At 43.1% G+C, this 25,798-nt stretch overlaps 1 protein-coding gene across 1 annotated transcript; it reads left to right on the top strand.

Moving 5' to 3' along the window:
- Positions 1–389: 389 nt before the first annotated feature.
- Positions 390–25,019, top strand: LOC139377295 (phospholipid phosphatase-related protein type 4-like). Its single transcript, XM_071120310.1, has 7 exons — positions 390–467; positions 7,979–8,164; positions 12,842–12,971; positions 13,204–13,402; positions 17,586–17,643; positions 19,339–19,512; positions 23,391–25,019. Exons 1-7 carry the CDS (start codon positions 390–392, stop codon positions 25,017–25,019), a joined length of 2,454 nt encoding a protein of 817 aa, XP_070976411.1.
- The last annotated feature ends 779 nt before the right edge of the window (positions 25,020–25,798 follow it).

Below are 25,798 nucleotides of genomic sequence, written 5' to 3'. Positions count from 1 at the left end.
TTTAAGTACATTTGTTCTGACGTCACTTGTATCGATCTTTTTAGCATTTTCCTTCTCGAGTCGTTCCACATCGTTGTCACCTGCAAATACTAAATACTCAAAAGGAATGTAATGTAATATTTGGAACATGTTTCTGCCCTCTAGATATCTAAATACGCACAATGTTTTGAATTGTATCATTTGGTTTTGTGGCTGGTTTCGATACAGTGATTTTTTGCGCGAGTGACTGACTGCAGTGGAGCGGTTCCTTCAACACAAACGCGACACTTGGCGATGGAGCAGAAACCACCAGCTACAGAAGCATAATCTCTTACATTGCCAAAATTACGGGCGGAATTAAATACAACTCTCTGTCTCCGGCCTCTCAAAGGAGAGACAGGAGGTTCATCATGTCTGCAAAAGAGAGATTAAAAGGGAAGATGACCAAAGACAGCGTTACCTTACTGCCATGTTTCTATTTCGTTGAGGTAGGTGAGTTAGTACAATTAGGAATTAGAACACTATAATAATAATATAATTTAATAGAATATCTATGGTTTTGAATGAATATGCGGTCACTGACAGCGGAAATGCAACAAAATGCAGCTGTATCTTATTGTATGCATCTCATTGCCTACAGGTAGCCGCGCAAAATGTGCGTAATTTTCAGTCACGGCGCTGTGCATTGGTATGGCAGTCACGATCAAAGCTAGGATTAATGATGAGGTTGCCATAAAGCTACTTATTCAAGGTTAACGAGCTCTCCTCATGTCTTTCTGTCATTTGTGTCATATCACAGATTCATACAGTAGCGATGATGTAAAGTGGTGAACATGATAGAGAATAAATCATTTTAATCTTGTGACTCGAATATTCACATCTCTCTTGTTTAATCTCTATTTTATCGATCATATAACTCAACACCCACATAATTTAGAGAATGTTCGTCCAAAACTAGTTGGATTATGCAAAAATGACTCCCAAGGGTGCGTTGAAGAAAAAACAGGAAGGAAAAATATTTAGCCCTGTTAGTTTTCTCCCACGCAGTGATTATAATGAAACTGCAAATCATGAATATTGATATGCCATGCTAGTTTATGCAGGATTACTCTGTTATACAGCATGTGACGCCTATGTAAAATGACATAAGCCTATACAGCCAATGGATTAATACATGCATTAGCATTTTTTGTGACTAGAGGCCTAACTGACAAAGACAGTAATGTCATCTGCTGAATCTGGGAGCTCTCCATAGTACTGAAGACTGCTGCGTGGTTTCAATGCATTATTATGAGTTTGATGATGCTCCAACAAATATGTAGGTTTTACCATTCATTATAGATCAAGTGAAGATTAACCATAGATGATTACCTGAAAGAGCATCGGGTGGGTCTAATGTTTTCCCCTACATAGGCTACATTTACACAGGCCTAATTCTGATATTTTTTACACAAATTGATCTTTTGACCAATCAGCTCTGAAAAAGATCTGAATTGGGCTGCCTGTGTAAATGCAGCCATTGAAGGCTATATGGCCTGGTTCTTGGATGTACACATGGGAGAGGGGCACGATGCCCATATTAAGTAGGACAAGCATTCTCATGGGGCTTCTATAGTGCAGGTAAGGAGGGTTGCAATGCAAACCTATGTCATTGACAAGCAGAGGTCCTCTCTTCTTTGTCTGTTAACGCTGACTCTTTTGGTTTTACATTTACATTTTTTGTCATTTAGCAAACGCTCTTATCCAGAGAGACTTACAGTTTGTGCATTCATTTTACGGTACAGTTGAAGTCAGAAGTTTACATACACCTTAGCCAAATACATTTAAACTCAGTTTTTCACAATTCCTGACATTTGATCCTCGTAAAAATTCCCTGTCTTAGGTCAGTTAGGATCACCACTCTATTTTAAGAATGTGAAATGTCAGGTTTGTAGGCCTCCTTGCTCACACCTGCTTTTTCAGTTCTGCCCACAAATTTTCTATAGGATTGAGGTCAGGGCTTTGTGATGGCCACTCCAATACCTTGACTTTGTTGTCCTTCAGCCATTTTCCATGACGTTGGAAGTATGCTTGGGCACATTGTCCATTTGGAAGACCCATTTGCGACCAAGCTTTAACTTCCTGACTGAAGCTTCAATTTATCCACATTATTTTCCTCCCTCATGATGCAATCTATTTTGTGAAGTGCACCGGTCCCTCTTGCAGCAAAGCACCCCCAGAAAAGCCACCCCGTGCTTCATGGTTGGGAAGGTGTTATTCGGCTTGCAAGTGTAACAGTATAATTTCTGTCCCTCTCCTCACCCCTACCTGGCCTCGAACCAGGGACCCTCCGCACACATCAACAACTGACACCCACAAAGCATCGTTACCAATCGCTCCACAAAAGCCGTGGCAGAGCAAGGGGAACAACTACTTCAAGGCCTCAGAGCAAGTGACGTCACCGATTGAAATGCTATTAGCGCACACCCAGCTAACTACCTAGCCATTTCACATCGGTTACACTCACCCCCCTTTTGACCTCCTCCTTTTCTGCAGCAGCCAGTGATCCGGGTCAACAGCATTAATGTAACAGTTTTAGCTTCTGTCCCTTTCCTCACCCCTACCTGGGCTCAAACCAGGGACCCTCTGCACACATCAACAACTGACACCCACGAAGCATCGTTACCCATCACTCCACAATAGCCGCGGCCCTTGCAGAGCAAGGGGAACAACTACTTCAAGGTCTCAGAGCGAGTGTCATCACAGATTGAAATGCTATTAGTGCGCACCCCGCTAACTAACTAGCCATTTCACATTGGTTACACAAGCCTCCCCCTTTTCCTCCAAACATATTGATGGTCATTATGGCCAAACAGTTCTATTTTTGTTTCATCAGACCAGAGGACATTTCTCCAAAAAGTACGATCTTTGTCCCCATGTGCAGTTGCAAACCGTAGTCTGGCTTTTTATGGCGGTTTTGGAGCAGTGGCTTCTTCCTTGCTGAGAGGCCTTTCAGGTTATGTCGATATAGGACTCGTTTTACTGTGGATATAGATACTTTTGTACTTGTTTCCTCCAGCATCCTCACAAGGTCCTTTGCTGTTGTTCTGGGATTGATTTGCACTTTTCGCACCAAAGTACGTTAATCTCTAGGAGACAGAACGCGTCTCCTTTCTGGAGCGGTATGACGGCTGCGTGGTCCCATGGTGTTTATACTTGCGTACTATTGTTTGTACAGATGAACGTAGTACCTTCAGGCGTTTGGAAATTGCTCCCAAGGATGAACCAGACTTGTGGAGGTCTACAATTATTTTTCAGAGGTCTTGGCTGATTTCTTTTGATTGTCTTATTATGTCAAGCAAAGAGGCACTGAGTCTGAAGGTAGTCCTTGAAATACATCCATAGGTACACCTCCAATTAACTCAAATTATGTCAATTAGCCTATCAGAAGCTTCTAAAGCCATGACATCATTTTCTGGAATTTTCCAAGCTGTTTAAAGGCACAGTCAACTTAGTGTATGTTAACTTCTGACCCACTGGAATTATAAGTGAAATAATCTGTATGTTAACAATTGTTGGAAAAATTACTTGTGTCATGCACAAAGTAGATGTCCTAACCCGACTTGACAAAACTATTGTTTGTTAACAAGGAACTTGTGGAGTGGTTGAAAAACGAGTATAAATAACTCCAACCTAAGTGTATGTAAACTTCCCACTTCAACTGTAGCTAGGTAAGACAACAAGATATCAGTCATAGTAAGTAGAACTGTTCATCAATAAAGCAGCTATCAGCAAGGTCAATGCTGCTCGATAACAACACAAATGTCATGCTAACTTGTGAGTGAGAGGAAAACAAGATACGAGTAATGAAAATGGAGAAACCACACAGTGGTGCACGATGTCTAATTTGAGCACCAAGCAGCGTTCTCTGCTCCATCCTCTACTTCTTCCTCTACCCTCTTTAGCTGAATATGTCGACTGTGTTTGCTATGCTTCAGTAAACATAAAGAACCTCAACAGGACATGAATGCAGGCTAACTCTCTGTCTAAGTGTGACATCAACAAGAAGGATAGCCCTTGGTAGACAATGGATCTGCTCCCTGAGAGAGAGAGAGAGAGAGAGAGAGAGAGAGAGAGAGAGAGCGAGAGAGAGAGAGAGAGAGGGAGAGAGAGAGAGAGAGAAAGAGAGAGAGAGAGAGAGAGAGAGAGAGAGAGAGAGGGAGAGAGGGAGAGAGAGAGAGAGAGAAAGAGAGAGAGAGAGAGAGAGAGAGAGAGAGAGAGAGAGAGAGAGAGAGAGAGAGAGAGAGAGAGAGAGAGAGAGAGAGAGAGAGAGAGAGAGAGAGAGAGAGAGAGAGAGAGAGAGAGAGAGAGAGAGAGAGAGAGAGAGAGAGAGAGAGAGAGAGAGAGACTCCATCTAGGGAGAGTATGAGGGATCATTGGATTATAAAAGTGTGAAACCCTGGGACCTAAATCACTGGCCTCGCTAGCCACTTGATCTTGCGAGCTGCCCTGGTGGCCCAGTCTCTTCTATCATAGGATTGCAATGAAATACAAAACATTATCTCTGGAAACCATGAACTCAAGTTATGTTGAATAACTTAAAAATAGTGTATGGTCATAGAAATAGAATCGCTAGAATGCCATCCATCATGGCGTTATTGACTTGAATGGGGATTCCTATTTCTATGGTTATGGTTAGTATTCGACTTTTGCTACATAACTACAGCAGAAGTGGCTAATACAATGGTTGCTCAAACAGAGCCTTCCAGATTTATTGGAATTGCATTTTTGTAATTTGCCCTTTGGTGGGGGACAACCTACTGTTCCTCCTTACCTTCAGCCTATTCAGATAGATGTTCCTTTACAACTGCTTAGTGACAGGCAAGATGGTCGTGCAGATCATCATTCAGTTATTTGCTTCATGGAGCTCAATTATATAGTAAATTAACTAGTGTCATCACAACAAGCAGAAAGCCTACACAACCTGGATGTCAGTAATCAAACAGATGCAGGAACAGACTTGCATGATAAGCTCTTATTAAACGAGCACAAGGTTGCAAAGTGCTATCAGTGTGGTGGGCAACCAGGCAGCATCCATGTAGCACAGCTTCTAAGGTGTTTGTTTGTGATTAGGTTCATACCAATAGTTTGCTAGGCATTATTTTGATGCCATTGTTTATGTCCGTTTATTCTTTTGCTCATAAATAGTAGGTCAAAATTCTGGTTTTGGTTGTTTTAGTAGTAGTAGTAGTAGTAGTGGTATAGTAGTAGCAGTAGTATAGTATAGTAGTAGTAGTAGTAGTAGTATAGTAGTAGCATTATTAGCATCAGTAGTAGTATTAGTAGTAGTATAGTAGTTGTAGTAGTATAGTATTAATAGTACTAGTAGTAGTATAGTAGTAGTAGTAGCATTGTCAGCTGTTGTGGTCATTAGTTGAACCAGTTATTGTAGCATTATATCAATCATGATGATCCTCTTCATTATTTTGTTAATGCCAGTATAATTTTAAGCAAGACCTTATCGTTTATAGCGCTGGTATATTAGCAGGTTGGAAACTGCATGAAGAAATAACCCATTGACCCATACTGGGTTGGCTCCAAATTCCTTCTGGTTGGAGTCTTAAATGACCTGAATTAGTCTAATTTAGAACTAGTGATTCAATCAGATCAAAATTTAACGGGCAGTAGGCGACACCTACATAGCTGATGTTTTGGCGGTGTCAGAGGTGTAACTGCGTGTAAACGCGTTACAAGTTCAGAAAGAGAAAGTTTAGGCTATATAGAAATAGTTATTTATTTAACCTTTGTTTAACTAGGCAAGTCAGTTAAGAACAAATTCTTATTTACAATGACGACCTACTCCGGCCAAACCCGGACGACGCTGGGCCAATTGTGCGCTGCCCTATGGGACTTCCAATCACGATGGGATGTGAAACAGCCTGGATTCAAACCAGGGACTGTAGTGACACCCCTTGCACTGAGATGCATGAGATGCAGTGCCTTAGACCGGTACGCCACTCGGGAGCTCTAATAACGAAGATCAAATCATTCAATGAAATAATTAGGATTTCTATCAGCCTATTGGAAGTGTAGAATACATCTCAAATTCTAGTTTGCCGAGAGCCCCTTGTGGATTTGCCATCTCTAACGCAGTTCCACCTCCGACATGTGGATATCGGCTAAAGCAGATCTGATTGAATTGAACCCTTAGTCTCCATCATTCAGTGCATGATGGAGAAAGCCTCAGGAGGGAGGAGTTGTATAGGGCCAGGAGTTTTTCCTTACCTTGTGACCTGGTGCGAGAAACTCCTGGTGCGAGAAAGTCCCATTTGTGTACATTTACTTTAAAGAGTTCCGTACTGTAACCCCCGTCCCCAACAGAGAACATTGATCTCACTCATGTAAGATCTGTAAATGTAGCTCCTGAAGATGCCTTTGGTCAGCTGTAGTAAGATAACATTTCCCTTCAAATGTTACATTTCCATCGTTTTTGATCGCTTGCCCATACTGATCCTCAACAGATCGTATGCTATCCCGTTCTGTTGCTGTTGTAATCATTTGTAATCACCATTGGCAAGAGGCATATGGAAACTGTCTGTGTAATTGCTGTAGAAATTCAGTTCTCACAGAACACTCAGATAATTGCTTTTCTTTGCTGAGGTAGAGAGAACTATAAATGGAGAATGAATGGAAAATCCACCCTGTGTAACCACTGTGCTTTCATAAGCCACTGTAAGCCATTGTATGTTCTCTATGTTCAGGTCATGTTTTTGTGCTTTGGTAACAGTTTCAAGTTTCAAGTTTTATTAGTGGTATGTACTTGAGACACATGGTATACACCGTCCAATGAAATGCTTACTTGCAGGTTCCTTCTCGACAATGCAACAACAATAATAAAAGATAAGAGTACAAACATTAAGTAACTCAGTTGGTCATCAACAGGTGCTAGGGGTAAATCTTTTATATAGAGACTTCCATTCTGTTATGTTAGCCATTACAAGTATAATTGGGGTCCAATCACTCTTACCACAATTGTGTATAATATAGAACCACTTATTCCTATTGTATCCTTTATGTTTTTTAGTTTGCCAAATTAAATTGTAGTTCAAGTTATTAAATCACTGAATGGAAGCATTTTCTGATCCTTTGTGGCCCTGTCTGGAAAGATAATTATAGTTTAAAAGTCCTCAGCACTCAGGAAGGATGAGGATCACTCAGGAAGTATGAGGATCACTCAGAAAGGATGAGGATAACTCAGGAAAGATTATGATCACTCAAGAAGGATGAGGATTACTCAGGGAGAATGAGGATTACTCAGGAAGGATGAGGATCACTCAGGAAGGATGAGGATTACTGAGGAAGGATGATGATTACTCAGGAAGGATGAGAATTACTCAGAAAGGATGAGGATAACTCAGGAAAGATTATGATCACTCAAGAAGGATGAGGATTACTCAGGGAGAATGAGGATTACTCAGGAAGGATGAGGATCACTCAGGAAGGATGAGGATTACTGAGGAAGGATGAGGATTACTCAGGAAGGATGAGAATTACTCAGGAAGGGTGAGTATCATTCTGGAAGGATTAGGATTACTCAGGTCAAGATAAGGATCAATCAGGAAGGATGAAGATTACTCAGGAAGGATGAGGATTACTCAGGAAGGATGAGGATCACACAGGGAGGATGAGGATCACTCAGAAAAGATGAGAGTTACTCGGTAAGGATGTCATTTTGAAGAATAGTGGGTTGTCTTTTGGATGGCTTGTCTGACAGTGCTCTAATGCTAGTCTGTTTTCGGTCTGCTGCTTGCCATATGTTCTTAAGACAGCTTCTAACCTTTCCCCCTCTTTGTCTCTCATTTCTCTCTCTCGCTCTCTCTCTCTCTCTCTCGCTCTCTCTATCTCTCTCTCTCCCATCTCTCTCTCTCTCTATCTCTCTTTCTCTCTCTCTCTCTCTCTCTCTCTCTCTCTCTCTCTCTCTCTCTCATCTCTCTCTCTCTCTCTCTCTCTCTCTCTCTAGCTTCCTATCCTGGCCTCCTCTGTGGTCAGTCTGTATTTTCTGGAGCTGACAGATGTGTTCAAACCGGTGCGGTCAGGTTACAGCTGCAATGACCGAAGTCTGAGCATGCCCTACATCGAGCCCGCTCAGGAGGCCATCCCCTTCCTCATTCTCTTCAGTCTGGCCTTCGCTGGACCTGCAGCCACGGTCAGTGTAACCACAAACCTCATTCCTGTGGTGGAATTATTGTAATCAAAAGGAGAGACTTTTAGATTTCTTCAAAACAATCAAACTTTATTATTTAATTAGTGCAGTAATGGAGCTGGTCGGTAAACACCCCTGGAGGTGATCACTGAGAACTCAACGATGGGATTTGAGCCACAGCATTTTATAGCAAAATCCATCCTCCTGGATGACAAACAACAGATGTATGGAATGGATTTAAGAATTTTAACTCACATGTAGAAAATGCATACATTCTTCATAAAACAAGAAGCATAAAAGCAATAACTCATTGCATGTGTTCCTGCATGTGACCAGCTGCTATAGCACTGGCTCAGCCTCCTCCCAAGAAATGTAGCACTGTCTCCCATTTCAACCCCCAACACATATTCTAACTATTCTACCAATTTGTCTGGGGAGGTCATGATGCACAGTCACCTGCACGAACCCATGAAGAAAAACATAAGATGCATACAGATTATGAGGTTCAAAGCTATATCTTCATAGACAGTGAAAAGCACATATTTAATGCATAATGCAGTGCATGCAACAATGGAGTTTAATAAAATAAGCTTTAGTTATCTAGCACACTCTAATGGATCAGCATGGTGGAAATAGCTATTTCCATCCCAGAAACAGAAATTAGCATATCTTGTTGGACAAATCCAGATAGTGACTCCTGGTTTAAGTTAAATGTATTCCGTTGGTGCCAAATGAACATGACCCAAGACAAGCATCATGATTCCAATAGATCAAATAGATTAGGATCAGTTTTACTCTCCGGATCAGAGTTCACCCTCTCCATTCACCAGAGCATGCTGAGAATAGTGTCAACATCTTAAATTCATAACAGCAGTGTGCTCTTACTCTTAAGGGACCCTAATTGCACTACCAAGGGATCACATCTAATGCTTTAGGACCTGTTTGCTGGCAAACTCACTCAGTCCTGGTTTACTCTCTGTGAGTGTGGATAGTCCCCCTCTAAGGGTTCTATATTTAGTGTACCAGCAAAATTCACTCTTCATATTTCACTTCTAAGGGTTACTCACGGCCAGCATGTCCTTATACTCAGTGTGTTCCTTCCAAAGGGTTCATCCACTTATCAGTGCTCACATCTTATGGTTTATTCATGCTGAATGAGAGTTCACTCCTAAGGGTCCAGGGAGAAGGGTTTGCTTACAATGTCTGGGGTTCATTCCAAAAAGTATCACATTTAATAATTTAGCATTCTCATTTTCCTGGATTAATCAGAAGGGTTTTCTCCCTAAAGTATGCTCAGATGTGTTTACTCATGCAGATGAATTCGCTCATAGGCAATGGGATCACTTCTAAGGGAAGTGTATGCTCCCTAGAGTTTTTTCTTGTAGAGTGGTTCCGCTTTTAGGGTCTAGTTAAGAATAGGTTTTCATTGTTTTAATATTTAATATCTCACTCTTCCAGAAGTGTTCTGCTCTTGGGTGTAGGGGTCAAGTGTCATCATTTTGCTAAAGGTCATAGTTTTGTAATCTTCTATAAAGATAACATCTCTATGTTGTTCTGTCTATGGTGTCTTCTGTATTCTAAACACTAGTAATGTGAGAAAACAGCAAACCTTAAGGTGTCTGCGAGACAGTTTCCCATGGACTTTTATGAAAAGTGTTGGCCTAAAATATAATGTCCTGATTTTGCTGATTGATGATCACCCCAAATCTTCATTAATTTGACATGTTACATTCATACAATTTTCCATTAATTTGACGTGTTATATTCATACAATTCTCCATTAATTTGACGTGTTATATTCATACAATTCTCCATTAATTTGACGTGTTATATTCATACAATTTTCCATTAATTGGACATGTTATATTTGTACAATTCTTAGCATCACTCTGCTGCTGCTCTCTCTCAATGCTCCTCAGCAAATATTCCCCTGACTGCGTCTCGCTCGGCGACACATTCTCTTTCTCTCCTTCGACTGTTATCACCTAGGCAACCTGCGGGTTGGTGCTTCTTGCAGTGTCATGCCTTGTCTTTCAGGCCCGTACAGTTTGGCTGGCGCTGTCAGCTTCAATTGGACTGCCGCCCACCTAGGGCCACTGTCAGAACATCAACACAGGCAGACAGAGGGACAGACAGACAGAAAGACAGACAGACAGATTTTATGACTTATAAAACAGCTTCCCAGTGAAGGGTTTTCTTGTTTTTGTTTATGCTTGAATGGCTTGGTTTTGATGTTTGGTCGAAACACACAGATTACACTTGGTTTCTCTATGTTGCTTTCTTTGACTTTTGCTATGACAACGTTATCGCACTATGACACTGGCTTCGCAGGCAACTTGGATACGGTTCAGATATTTAGCTGCAACTTGTAATCTAATTCCTTTCGTTGAGAAGAAATAGGTCACTAGGTCATCTTTAGTATTACACACAAAAACTACAGACAGCCATATAATACAAAGCCATACTAAAAACCTTTCAGTATAATGGCTTTGCCCCTAGCAACATGTTCTATGATGGTTAATGCAACTCCTATCGCTCTCCTTGAGTCATTAACTTCATATTGGGTCCCTTCTTTAAGAAATGCAGTATCATCTATATAACATCACTACACTGCAGCAGGAGATATGATTGCCTTGACTATATATACTGCCTGTTTAATTTGTTCCCACTCACTGATCCTCTCATCATTAAAGTAAATGCAGGAAATGCCCTATTAAATGTCATGTGCCTCCTACTGTGCCGAACGCACATGTTTTTCTGTACAGTATAGGCTATACAGTAGTAATTTATCCTAGAATCAAAATAAAAAACATAGGCTGTTAAAGAACAGTAACAAAATTTGACAATGAATACTAAGTTGTTCAGCAAGGGCGTGCCTATGTGTACCGTCTGTATACTCCTGGCCCTTCCTTGGACACTGTGTTAACTAACCTCCAAACGAGCTTAAATGCCATACAATACTCCTTCCGTGGCCTCCAACTGCTCTTAAACGCTAGTAAAACCAAATGCATGCTTTTCAACCGTTCGCTGCCTGCGCCCGCCCGACTAGCATCACCACCCATGGACGGTTCCGACCTAGAATATGTGGACAACTATAAATACCTAGGTGTCTGGCTAGACTGTAAACTGTCCTTCCAGACTCATATTAAACATCTCCAATCAAAAATCAAATCTAGAATCTGCTTTCTATTTCGCAACAAAGCCTCCTTCACTCACGCCGCCAAACTTACCCTAGTAAAACTGACTATCCTACAGATCCACGACTTCGGCGATGTCATCTACAAAATAGCTTCCAACACTCTACTCAGCAAACTGGATGCAGTCTATCACAATGCCATCTGTTTTGTTACCAAATCACCTTATACCACCCACCACTGCGACCTGTATGCTCTAGTCGGCTTGCCCTCGCTACATATTCGTCGCCAGACTCACTAGCTCCAGGTCATCTATAAGTCTATGCTGTACTGCAGCGCCAGCTGTGCCACCAGAGACTCTGGGTTCGCGCCCAGGCTCTGTCGTAACCGGCCGCGACCGGGAGGTCCGTGGGGCGACTCACAATTGGCCTAGCGTTGTCCGGGTTAGGGAGGGTTTGGCCAGTAGGGAAATTCTTGTCTCATCGTGCACCAGCAACTCCTGTGGTGGGCCGGGCGCAGTGCACGCTAACCAAGGTTGCCAGGTGCACAATGTTTCCTCCGACACATTGGGGCGGCTGGCGGGTTGGATGCGCGCTGTGTTAAGAAGCAGTGCGGCTTGGTTGGGTTGGGTTGTGTATCAGAGGACGCATGAATTTCAACTTTCGTCTCTCCCGAGCCCGTACGGGAGTTGTAGCGATGAGACAAGATAGTAGCCACTAAACAATTGGATACCACGAAATTGGGGAGAAAAAGGGGTAACAATTTTAAAAAATATATATAAAAAAAAAGTCTATGCTAGGTAAAGCTACGCCTTATCTCAATTCACTGGTCATGAAAACAACACCCACGTTCCAGCAGGTATATCTCACTGATCATCCCCAAAGCCAACACCTCATTTGGCCGCCTTTCTGGTTAAATAAAGGTGAAATTAAAAAAAAATATTTTAAAAAATGTGCCAAGGGAAATCTCACACGCTGGTTAGATGGTTCGACCGAGATGTTTAGTGTTTCCACACAGGTCAGTTGTTTCTCCCCAGCAGGTGAGATGGTACGTGCTAGCTGTCTAAGGTTTGTCGCAGCTGCCGTCCTGTTGTAACAGATCTCTACCTCAGCATGGCGTCAGGTGTCACAGGCAGACAGTTAGTGTAGCTGCCCCACAGGAAGGCAGTTAGTGTAGCTGGCCCACAGGCAGGCAGTTAGCGTAGCTGCCCCACATGCAGACAGTTAGTGTAGCTGCCTCATTGTCAGGCTGTCATAGGCACATACTGTAGTTGTTTTAGCTGATTCACAACAGAAGGCTTAGGTGGTGGAGCAGCCCTGCATTGACTTTAGCTATCTCTCCTTCCCTAACAGCTGCTGCTATCCACAGGCAACTCATAACTGAGATTATGAATAACTTATCTGTCAGTTAGTGTCATTGCCATTTAAATTCCAGTCAATTCAGGAATGGAATTGCACTCCTATTAATAAATTATTTGGTCCAATTATTCAACATACAGGAATTAAACCCTCACTCTGTCTGTCCTTTCTGTCAAATCTCTCCATAGATAATGATAGGAGAAGGTATCCTGTATTGCTGTCTGTCCAGGAAAAAGAGTGGGGTCAAAACAGAGGCCAATATCAACGCAGCCGGCTGCAATTTCAACTCGTATATACGGCGAGCTGTTCGGTTTGTTGGTAAGTTTTGATATTTTCTCAATCAGGACAATTTGAAAACATATGGTGTATCTCACTTCACAAAACATAAACTCTGTGGGACCTAGCTGTGTAGTGAACAGCCACATGTTTTGTATAGTGTTTTGTCTTGTCTTTTGGTGATTAGCTGAGTAATATCTCCCTTGCTTTCCCTCTTTCTGTCCCCACCTTTGCGGGTTGTCTCTCCCCTCTTCCTCCCATCTCTCTCTACCAGGAGTCCATGTATTTGGCTTATGCATCACGGCTCTCATCACTGACATCATCCAGCTGTCGACAGGTTACCATGCCCCCTACTTCCTGACAGTGTGTAAACCCAACTACACCATACTCAACATGACCTGTGACGACAGCTCCTTCATCATAGAGGACATCTGTTCTGATGGAGCAGACCCAGCCGTCATCACCTCTGGCAGGTTAGAGTGCTGATCTAGGATCATTTTTGCATTAATAAACAAGTAATAATAAATAAGAGTACATGGACAGGGAAATCTGATCCTAGATCAGAATTCCTACCCTTGGACAGTTTATGGATACGGGCCCAGTAAACCAGACTGTTCTGAAAATGTATTTAAAATATGCATAGAGGTTTGAATGACGCATGCACCATCACCCTAAGGAGAAACTAGATGGTTGGTAGAACATGTGGTTGACCATGGCAGTCAGCATTTATGAATAATCTCCACTGTGTCTGTGGAAACAGGTGTAGGGTGAAGTTGCACCTAGACCAGGGGTGGGCAAAATACGGCCCGCGGGAAGTATGACTATTTTTATTTGAAGGGGGAGGTATTATTAGAAAAACACTCCAGGCCACTCTTGAATGTCTAAAACTTGACAGAAATTATAATGGACCTGTATATTTTAAAATAACTGCCCTTTTTCTGGCACGCAAATTGCTTTTGATGAACAAATCAGCCCAAATATAAATCTGTGCGGCCCTCCGCTAAATTTTGAAATCCTGATGTGGCCTCTTCAGCCAAAACATTTGCCCACCCCTGCCCTAGACAGTTTTGCATTTTCCCCACTAATGGTTACGATTAGGACTAGTGGAGGGGAAGCTGATCCTAGATTAGAACCTAGGGCAAACTTAACCTTGGAGCTTGGCCTGCAAGGTCATCTCTAGTGGGTTACCACATATGGTCATTAGCATACCTCTGTAATGTAGTAAAGTTTGAAACAGTATACAGTGCCTTCAGAAAGTAAAAAATATTGTAGTAGTATACAGAAACTGTAGTATACGGTAGGATACTTTACTACATACTGTAGTATCCCTCGATCATGTGTTGTACTCATTATAGAATGTTGTATTATACTGTAAAATACTAAACACTACAGTATTATCCACAAAATAAAATATCTGCAAAAACACTACAGTCCACAAAAACACTGAAAGACTATAGTAAATACTAGTATTTATATTGCATATACCATGCTCATTCCACTCTCCCATATCCCAATTTGTGCCATCCGTAGATGAGAAGCCTGCATGCCAAGTATAGACAATATATTGTGTTCCCTACAGGTTATAGAAAAGAGCAGAATCTACGAACTATCCATTCAGAACAACTGTTTATGGAAGATTTGCTCTTTTTGTATTTCTTCACTAGGTTTCCTCAAGGAGAAAGCACCCCCCTCACTTCTATGCCGAAGATAATAAAACAAAAACACTAGTAAATACTACAGTAATGTCCCCAAAAACACTAAAGTAAATAGCACAGTATACTGTACTACAGTCCGCAAAAACACAACAATAAATACTACAGTATACTACAGTCCGCAAAACACTATAGTAAATATTACAGTATACTAAAGTGTGCAAAAACACGACAGTCATTTCTATAGTATACACTACAATTTCTTTAACTACAGTACTTATACTATAGTAAACTGTAATACTACAGTATACTACAGTAAATATTGTAGACTTCATTCTGCAAAAAAAACAAAAGTGAATACTAAAGCATGAGGGGTGACGTGGAAACAACGTTGATTCAACCAATTTTTGCCCGGTGGGATGTTACAAAATGCTCATTAGCAATGTTAACAACAGTGTAATGTTAACAACAGTGTAATGTTAACAACAGCGTAATGTTAACAACAGCGTAATGTTAACAACAGTGTAATGTTAACAACATCGTAATGTTAACAACAGTGTAATGTTAACAACAGCGTAATGTTAACAACAGCGTAAAGTTAACAACAGCGTAATGTTAACAACAGCGTAACGTTAACAACAGCGTAATGTTAACAACAGTGTAATGTTAACAACAGCGTAATGTTAACAACACCGTAATGTTAACAACAGCGTAATGTTAACAACAGTGTAATGTTAATAACAGTGTAATGTTAATAAGAGCGTAATGTTAATAACAGCGTAATGTTAATAACAGTGTAATGTTAACCTGTTGCGACGAGCAATCACGTATCCGGGAGCGTAATTATAGCCTCAAGCTCATTACCATAACGCAAGGTTAACTATTCATGAAAATCGCAAATGAAATGAAATAAATATATTGGCTCACAAGCTTAGCCTTTTGTTAACAACACTGTCATCTCAGATTTTAAAAAAATGCTTTTCAACCATAGCTACACAAGCATTTGTGTAAGAGTATTGATAGCTAGCATAGCATTAAGCCTAGCATTCAGCAGGCAACATTTTCACAAAAACAAGAAAAGCATTCAAATAAAATAATTTACCTTTGAAGAACTTCGGATGTTTTCAATGAGGAGACTCTCAGTTAGATAGCAAATGTTCAGTTTTTCCAAAAATATTATTTGTGTAGGAGAAATCGCTCCGTTTTGTTCATCACGTTTGGCTAAGAAAAAACCCCGAAAATTCAGTCATTACAACGCAAACTTTTTTCAAAATTAACTCCATAATATCGACAGAAACATGGCAAACGTTGTTTAGAATCAATCCTCAAGGTGTTTTTCTATTCGATGATAAATCACTCGTGGCAGTTTTGTTTCTCCTCTGTTCAAAATGGAAAAATGCACGCACCTGGAGATTACGCAATAGTTTCAACTTAGGACACCGAACGGACACCTGGTAAATGTAGTCTCTTATGGTCAATTTTCCAATGATATGCCTACAAATACGTCACAATGCTGCAAACACCTTGGGGAAACGACAGAAAGTGTAGGCTCATTCCTTGTGCATTCACAGCCATATAAGGAGACATTGGAACACAGCGCATTCGAAATCTGGCTCACTTCCTGTATGAAATTTCATCTTGGTTTCGCCTGTAGCATTAGTTCTGTGGCACTTACAGACAATATCTTTGCAGTTTTGGAAACGTCAGAGTGTTTTCTTTCCAAAGCTGTCAATTATATGCATAGTCGAGCATCTTTTCATGACAAAATATCTTGTTTAAAACACAATACTGCCCCCAGAGGTTCAAGAGGTTAACAACAGTGTCATGTTAACAGTGTCATGTGTGTCACAGTGTCATGTTAATAACATCGTAATGTTAATAACAGCGTAATGTTAATAACAGTGTAATGTTAATAACAGTGTAATGTTAACAACAGTGTAATGTTAATAACAGCGTAATGTTAATAACATCGTAATGTTAATAACAGCGTAATGTTAATAACAGTGTAATGTTAATAACAGCGTAATGTTAATAACAGTGTAATGTTAATAACAGTGTAATGTTAACAACAGTGTCATGTTAATAACAGCGCTAGCTTGCAGAAAAACACCCATAGTAGCCTCTACCTCAGGAGTGACTCACTACCAGTCTCAGAGACATTAGTTTGTTAAAGGCACTTAATGTCTCCACTCTCTACCAAGTCACTGGCTTAACCTAATGAATACTGTGTCTGACTCACTGAACAATGTAGCAGTCCTAGCTACGGTCTGCTGGTACCGCAATGAGAAGAGAGCGAGGAAAACTGAAGATGGTGTTTCTACAACCCACTCAGTTCATCCCCCGTGCACTTACGAAACAGGGAATGTTGTGGCAGACCTGCCTGCACCCACACACAGCCCAGGCAGCTGAGCGTTTCACAGCTATCATTTTCAGATCTTACCACGGCTGCCACTTCCTGTTACTCATCAATATGCGGAATGTATACTGTGTGTCTTCTGTTCTGTCCAGCCTCTCATGAAGGGAAGTTGGCCTGTTAACATTTGCCCTAACTACGGCATCAATATTAGAAAGTCCCTCAGTTGTCAGACAAAACTCGCTTTTAAGTCCTTTAAGGGTGCTGTTTTTGTATTGTACAAATTATGTAGGGTTTGGAAAACTCTAGTAGACAAGTGGGTCTGGACCATAGACAAATGGTGGCTACAGCACAGCCCTGAAATCAGATTGGCTGTCATTTTATTATTAAAGTACATAAAGGCCTATTTGTTGACTTTATTCCTTGCTGGAAAGCTAGCTCAGGCTTGGTATATAACAAAAGCCTGCTATGCGTATGTGCTAAAACTGCTTATAATATGGTCAGTGATTTGAGGGGCAAATAAAACCAACTCACTGCTGTGGCAATGCGATCATGGGTTGTACCCTTCACGGTGGATTTCCTTTCAGAGTCTGTCTCACTATCTCTCAAGCAGAAGATTAAAATGTCTGTCTCCCTCCACTGTCGTTCTAGGAAGTCCTTTCCCTCGCAGCATGCTACTCTGGCTGCCTTCGCTGCTGTCTATATCTCTGTAAGTAATCCAGCTTCAAGCACACACGCACACACACACATACTGTAGGGGTACACACGCATACACACACACAGAAACACACACACACATACCTCCTCTGTCTACTGCCTCACAGCAATCTGGTATAACTGGTTCTCATCAAGTGCACTGGATGCTGCTCTATGATGATTTTCACTGTGCTTCCTGCAGTCAAATAACAAAATCACCCTCTAGAGGCCTCATGGGCATAATTTCCTAATTAAATAACATTATAAAAATAAGAAAATGCAGGAAATCTGGTGTTTATGTAAAATGGTTTTGTTATATTTAATTCTTCTGTGATGTACACTACATTACCAAAAGTATGTGGACACCTGCTCGTCTCATTCCAAAATCATGGGCATTAATATGGAGTTGGTCCCCCTTTTGCTGCTTTAACAGCCTCCACGCTTCTGTGAAGGTTTTCCTCTAGATGTTGGAACATTGCTGCGGGGACTTGCTTCCATTCAGCCACAAGAGCATTAGTTAGGTCGGGCACTGATGTTGGCCGATTAGACCTGGCTCGCAGTCGGCGTTCCAATTCATCCCGAAGGTGTTCGATGAGGTTGAGGTCAGGACTCTGTAGAGGCCAGTCATGTTCTTCCACCCCGATCTCAACAAACCATTTCTATATGGACCTCTCTTTGCGCATTGTCATGCTGAAACAGCAAAGCACCTTCCCCAAACTGTTGCCACAAAGTTGGAAGCACAGAATTGTCTAGAATGTCATTGTATGCTGTAGCATTAAGATTTCTCTTCGCTTGAATTAAGGGGCCTAGCCCGATCAATAGAAAACAGCTCAAGACCATTGTTCCTTCTCCACCAAACGTTACAGTTGGCACTATGCATTGAGGCAGGTAGCGCTCTCCGGCTGAGCCAATGTTGCTTTGAGACGTTTCCACTTCACAATAACAGCACTTAGAGTTGACAGGGGCCATTCTCTAGCAGGGCAGAAATTTGAGAAACTGACTTGCTGGAAAGGTGGCATCCTATGACGGTGCCACGTTGAACGTCACTGAGCTCTTCAGTAAGGCCATTCTACTGCCAATGTTTGTCTATGGAGATTGCATGGCGGTGTGCTCGCTTGTCAGCATGGGTGTGGCTGAAATAGCCAAATCCACTCATTTGAAGGGGTGTCTACATACATACATTTTATATATATGGTGTATATAAAGTGTAATATTGGGATGCAAACTCAAAATGGAGTACATTTCAACTCTATATCTGACATGGTACAAGCCCATAACCATGTGTGTGAGGTCTATACTTTTTTTAAAAAAGTAGATTGGTTTAAGACTACCAAGAAACACTCCATGTGACGCTGATTCAGCCCACTGCAGTAAAAGGTTGTAATTTTTTCCAAAACATGAGTCATCCTTGTAATGATTGAATTGGACTGCAGTCGTAATCCAAATCAAGTTTCGAACAAGGGGCTACCTCCGTTTGAAGTTAAAAGTCCTTTGTTTATAGTATATTGATTCCATGCCTCTCTACAGACAAGAACAATTTGTTCAGAGTAGAATCCTTAATTAAACTGGATATACAATGTCTATAGATAACTGTAGAGAAGACAGCTGAATTATTAGCTGTATGCAATCCATACTAGGAAGTCTTTAGTTAGTTAGTTGGTGACTTCCTGATATGGATGCCGGAGTGTATCGCTCCTCTCTTCTCCAGATGTACTTCAACGCGACGTTGACAGAATCCTCCAAGCTGCTGAAGCCCTTGTTGGTCTTCTCCTTCATCATGGGTGGCATCATCTGTGGGCTGACCCGCATCATCCAGTTCAAGAACCACGCCATCGACGTCTACTGTGGCTTCCTCATCGGAGGAGGGATCGCCGTCTACCTGGTGAGATGCTCCAGTAGATCTCTAGTAGAGCTACAGATGCCGTATCTTAATTTGATCATGCTGTTGTTACAGGAATTTACCTGCACAGCAGGAAATGCAAATTTGTAGTCCATTTGAGGTATAAAAAGGCTAATTTCCCCTTAAAAATGTCAGACTTGGCCTCCCGGGTGGCGCAGTGCATTGCAGTGCACTGCATTGCAGTGCTAGCTGTGCCGCCAGAGACTCTGGGTTCGAGCCCAGGCTCAGTCGCAGCCGGCCGCGACCGGGAGGTCCACGGGGCGACGCACGGCCTAGCGTTGTCCGGCTTAGGGAGGGTTTGGCCAGTAGGGACATCCTTGTCTCATAGCGCACTAGCGACTCGTGTGGCGGGCCGGGCGCAGTGCACACTGACCAGGTCGCCAGGTGTACGGTGTTTCCTCCTACACATTGGTGCGGCTGGCTTCCGGATTGGATGCGCGCTGTGTTAAGAAGCAGTGCGGCTTGGTTGGGTTGTGTTTCGGAGGACTCTTGACCTGTTGTAGCGATGAGACAAGACAGTAACTAGTAACAATTGGATACCACGAAATTGGGTAAAAAAAAAAATTGTTAAAATAAAAATGTCAGACTTGATTAGCCCTAACAAATATTTTATCAACCCCCCCCAAAAAAATTCCATTAATTATAATTCATTTATAATCTACAGGATTATTTTCCTTTTGTTAGAAACTGGGTCAAATTAAGATACAGCATCTGCAGTACATCTCAAGTAAATCTAGCATATCTCTATTAGATCACTGATCTTCTAGGTCTTGGTCCATAGACACTACCTGGTGATACTATTGTACTATTGTAGATATAGGATGCTCTGCCAGTAGCACCGTAGCCCCTATAAAGGGCACTATGTTTTCTGGTCAAAAGAAGTGCACTATAAGGGAAATGGTGACATTTCGGACACATCCCTAGGCTCTTCAATCCTGGTCCTGGAGACCGACAGGAGGTGCAGGTTTTTGTTCTAGTCCATGTTGTAACATACCTCGCTGATTCATCTAGTCAATGAAATAACAGGTCAAATTGATTCATTGAATTAGGTGTGTTAGTACTGGGATAGAACAAAAGCCTGCATACCTGATAGGTTACTAGGACCAGGATTGGAGAGCACTAATCTAAATATTAATCTTATTGAAACCATTCAAACGAAGGAACTGATCGTGGACTTTGGGGGACAGCAGAGGGAGAACACCCCTATATACATCCACGGGGCCACAGTGCAGTAGGTGAAAAGCTTCAAGTTACTCTGTGTACACTTCACTGACAATCTCAAATGGTCCACCCACAAAGACAGTGTGGTGAAGAAGGTACAACAGCGGCTCTTCAACCTCAGGAGAATGAAGAAATTCGGCTTGGCCCCTAAGACCCTCACAAACTTCTACTGATGCACCATTGAGAACATCCTGTTGGGCTGAATCACTGCCTGGTACGGCAGCTGCACAGCCTGCAAGTGCTGGGCTCTCCAGAGGGTAGTACGGTCTTCCCAACGCATCACCGGGGGCACACTACCTACCCTCCAGGACATCTACAGCACCCGATGTCACAGGAAGGTCAAAAAGATCATCAAGGACATCAACCACCCGAGTCACTGCCTGTTCACCCCGTCATCATCCAGAAGGCGAGGTCAGTACAGGTGCATCAATGTTGGGACCAAGAGACTGAAAAACAGCTTATATCTCAAGGCCATCAGACTGTTAAACAGCCACCACTAACATTGAGTGGCTGCTGCCAACACACTGACTCAACTCCAGCCACTTTAATAATGGGAATTGATGGGAAATGATGTAAAATATATCACTAGCCACTTTAAACAATGCTACCTAATATAATGTTTACATACCCTACATTATTCATCTCATATGTATACGTATATACTGTACTCTATATCATCTACTGCATCCTTATGTAATACATGTATCACTAGCCACTTTAACTATGCCACTTTGTTTACATACTCATCTCATATGTATATACTGTACTCAATACCATCTACTGTATCTTGCCTATGCTGCTCTGTACCATCACTCATCCATATATCTTTATGTACATATTCTTTATCCCCTTACACTGTGTATAAGACAGTAGTTTTGGAATTGTTAGTTAGATTACTTGTTGGTTATTACTGCATTGTCGGAACTAGAATCACAAGCATTTCGCTACACTCGCATTAACATCTGCTAACCATGTGTATGTGACAAATAAATTTGATTTTGAGATTGCCGGCAATGACAACAAGCTCCATCCGATGATGCTGTGACACACCACCCCAGACCATGATGGACCCTCCACCTCCAAATCGATCCCGCTCGGTGACAATAAACGCAAATCCCCTGGTGAGACAAACCGCAACTCTTCATTGAGGTTTGCCAGTCCAGCGATGGTGGGTTTGTGCCCATAGGCAACTATGTTGCCAGGGATGTCTGGTGAGGACCTGCCTTACAACAGGCCTACAAGCCCTCAGTCCAGCCTCTGTCAGCCTAATGCGGACAGTGTGAGCAGTGATGAAGGGATTGTGTGTTCCTGGTGTAACTCGAGCAGTTGTTGTTGCCCTCCTGTACCTGTCCCGCAGGTGTGATATTCGGATGTACCGATCCTGGGCAGGTGTTGTTACACGTGGTCTGCCACTGCGAGGACAATCAGTTGTCCGCCCTGTCTGCCTGTAGCGCTGTCTTAGGCATCTCACAGTACACACATTGTAATTTATTGCCCTGGCCACATCTGCAGTCCTCATGCCTCGCAGCATGTCTAAGGCACGTTCAGGCGGGTGAGAAGGGACCCTGGGCATCTTTCTTTCTGTGTTTTTCGGAGTCAGTAGAAAGGCCTCTTTAGTGTCCTAAGTTTTCATAACTGTGACCTTAATTGCCTACCGTCTGTAAGCTGTTAGTGTCTTAACGACCGTTCCACAGGTGCATGTTCATTAGTTGTTTATGGTTCATTGAACAAGCATGGGAAACCCTTTATAACAAACCCTTCACAATGAAGATCTGTGAAGTTATTTGCATTTTTACGAATTATCTTTGAAAGACAGGGTCCTGAAAAAGGGACGTTTCTTTTTTTGCTGAGTTTATGACTTTATCAATGTTTGAACATTATTTCAATATTGTAGGCTATATGGTAAGTAGGCAATACGGTAATGGTTATGTGAGAAAATAAAATGTGCATTGAATTAGCTTAATGTGCAGATACATAACATGATTACGATTGGGAAAGATACTGTCCATTTCAGCAATGTGCTGTAAAATCCACTTCCATCTTTGACTGTACTGAATCATAGCAAGTTATAAATATCACATATGCACATCCCACACACACACACACCGCCTACACAAACCCATGCAATATCCTCACATTTAATATTCTTCAATCAGAGGTGCTTGAGGCTATGATCGTGCTACTGGTAATTTACCCCAACAGTAATGCAGTTTAGTTTGGACTGCTGCATTCTATCTGACTCAATGACCAAGACAAATCCACTGTCACAATCTTGCTGTTGAACAAATGTCTCTTGGCTCTTGGTTAGGCTATTTATGTCTTATTGTGTCAGATACTGTATATTCACTGTGCTTCAATAGTGCTTGAAAAAACGTCATGGAATCCTGGAATTTTATACTAATGTCTGTCTTGAGACGCCTAAGACCATTTTGTTATAGGTAGATATAGACATAGTAGGAATGGAAAGGTAGGTAGAGGGAGTTCAGGATAGGTCATTCAACCTATAATGAATGCTGTCTTCCCAAAATAGACTTATTTTAGACAGTTGTAGGTAGATAGATACAGTAGGTAGAGGTAGATTTAGGTTATAGATAAGTTGAACCAATAATGAATGCTGTCATGGTCTCTCCTCTTCTCAGGGTCTGTATGCAGTGGGTAACTTCCAGCCCAGTGAGGACACATCCAGACAGCAACCCCAGCCTCCCCCGCTCCGAGAGCCCCCCAGGAGCAACACTGTGCCCAACGTCAGCCAGAATGCAGGTCGCCACCTGCAGCCCAACAGCCTCAACAGCATGAACAGCCTAAATAGTGTGAGCACAGCGGACGGCCTCACCGCGGCCCACCCCGAGACCATCCTGACCCGGGTGCCCTCCTGCCGCGAGTCCAGCTCCCTGAATAATCTGAAGAGGGCCAGCGCCGATTTGGAGTGCATCACCCCGCCGAGTCCCATGGGTAAACAGGACTGTCTGGTGACCTTTAACAGTAGCACGTTACCCAGGTCACATGGTGGCTCACTACCCGAGGAGCACCGCGTCCCTCGCCGCCACGCCAGCATCCACTCCTCCATGGACTCCACGCGCTCCAAGCAGCTGCTGTCTCAGTGGAAGAGCAAGAACGAGAACCGGAAGCTCTCTCTTCAGGTGATGGACAGCGGGGTGGTTGTGGGACGCCACCATTCAACATCCTCCTCCTCCTCGCCTCAGAGGACCATGGAGCTGAGGTGCAGCTCTGAGCCATCCGCCATGGGCCTGGAGGCAGAGCTTCGTGCTCAGGGACACATCCCCACCCAGTACATGAAGCTGGCAGCCAGCACCGTGCCACTGTCCAACCACCTCCCCCACAACGGGGGCAGCAGCGGCCTGGCAGGGGGGGCCCGCGTGTCCATCCAGTCCCGGCCAGGCTCCTCCCAGCTCGTCCACATCCCAGAGGAGACGCAGGAGCACGTCAACAGCGGCACCTCCAGTAGGGAGGACGAGGATGATGACGACAGGGAGGATAACTATGGCGGCGGTGGGATTCCTGGTGGGGGAGGCTCGGTTCGCTCCATGTGGCTGAAGGAGGGCGCCCCCTGCAGGACTAACAGTCTAACTAACCAGCCACGCATCATGCAGGTCATCACCATGTCCAAGCAGCAGGGTCTGCTCCAGCACGGCAGCCCCAAGAGCTCTGAGGACGGCAGCGTGGTCAGCTGCACAGGCTCCATCCAGTACAAGGCCCTGATGGACCAGGAGGCCGGCCAGGGGATCGTGAGGGTGGAGGCCCATCCAGAGAACAAGCCTGTGATCAAGCCTCCGGACGGCAGTGGCTCCTGGAGGTGGAAGCCCCAGGAGCAGCGTGGCAGCATCCGCCAGGCCTTCGAGCTCAACGACCTCAACCGCGACACGGAGAGCTGCGACTCGCTCAAGGACGGCTACGGCTCCTTCGATGGCAGGAGGAGCCAGACAGGCACCGACACCGGCAGCGAGCATGGCGGTGGCAGTGGGGGAGGCGGTCACCCACACGTGCACCACCCTCACTACCACCACCACCACCACCCCCACCAAGGCATCACCACCATCCGTGTGACCCCTGTGGAGGGACTAGGAGGGGGAAGTGAGGCCGCCTCCGAGACCCTCTCCATCGCCTCCAGCAGGGAGTCCACCCTGCGGAGAAAAGGCAACATCATCCTGCTCCCGGATAGAGGTCAGAGTCCAGACAACTCCAGGAACTATTTCAAAGGGACCTCCCCCACACCGCCCCCCACCCTGGGACTGGCCTATAGAGAGTGAACAGCTGCCCCAGTCATCCCTTACCCTTACCATTCCCCCTTACCGCCCATGTGGTGGCCTATCTGTCCCCCCATGAGTGGCCTTCTACACTGGGTCTAGTCTGGAACCCACAATAGGACCATTGAACACATTCAGCTACGACTGTATATTATCAAACCCATCATGGATTCAGTGGTGTTAACTGGGCTGGCTTACCTTTTCCAGTGCCATTCTGAAGGTCATAGTTCATTAGCTAGCTCAGTGTGTCTAGTACAGGAAGGCCACTACAGTGTTTTTCCATTCTGCAAAAATCCGTTTTTTTTGTTGTTTTCAGCAGTTTATTGTTAGACTTGGTTTGATAGGACCGGATTAAATGTATTGGTGTGTGTTCTTTGAGAAATGCAGTAAAAATATATATATTTTAAACATTAAATAATGAAGTAAGCTTTATGTGACAGATTTTTGAGTGCAGACCCATTACACCTCTTTGTTTGTCTGAATTCGTGGTTTTTACGCACCAGCCAAGCACCATGGTTCTTTTTTGATTTGAAAATGAAACACTATCACACACAATGGTCCTTTAAGAATGCAGGAGATGCTGGAATAATCGCCACAAAGTCATTTTGCGCACACCTTTCAAACCTTATTTCATAACGTAAACTTCCATTTGACAAGCACAAGTACTAACTCTTAATACAATGGCTATAGTGGTTTTAACTTCGAATTTGATACTATTTGTTATCAAATTGCAAGAGGCTTTGATGGCAATGAACCATGCAGGTTATGTATTAAGTTGATGG

The sequence above is a fragment of the Oncorhynchus clarkii genome, chromosome 20 (genome assembly GCF_045791955.1).
Source record: "Oncorhynchus clarkii lewisi isolate Uvic-CL-2024 chromosome 20, UVic_Ocla_1.0, whole genome shotgun sequence".
Taxonomy (NCBI): Eukaryota; Metazoa; Chordata; class Actinopteri; order Salmoniformes; family Salmonidae; genus Oncorhynchus; species Oncorhynchus clarkii.
The sequence above is the reverse complement of the archived record's forward strand: the minus strand, read 5'-3'. Positions and strand labels throughout refer to the sequence as shown.

What these genes read in the sequence shown, in the direction of transcription:
- LOC139377295 (XM_071120310.1), top strand. Translation starts at nt 390, where the DNA reads ATGTCTGCAAAAGAGAGATTAAAAGGGAAGATGACCAAAGACAGCGTT. An exon ending in TCGCTGGACCTGCAGCCACG is followed by an intron (nt 8,165 to 12,841) that starts GTCAGTGTAACC and finishes ATCTCTCCATAG; the next exon opens with ATAATGATAGGAGAAGGTAT. An exon ending in GCCGTCATCACCTCTGGCAG is followed by an intron (nt 13,403 to 17,585) that starts GTTAGAGTGCTG and finishes CTGTCGTTCTAG; the next exon opens with GAAGTCCTTTCCCTCGCAGC.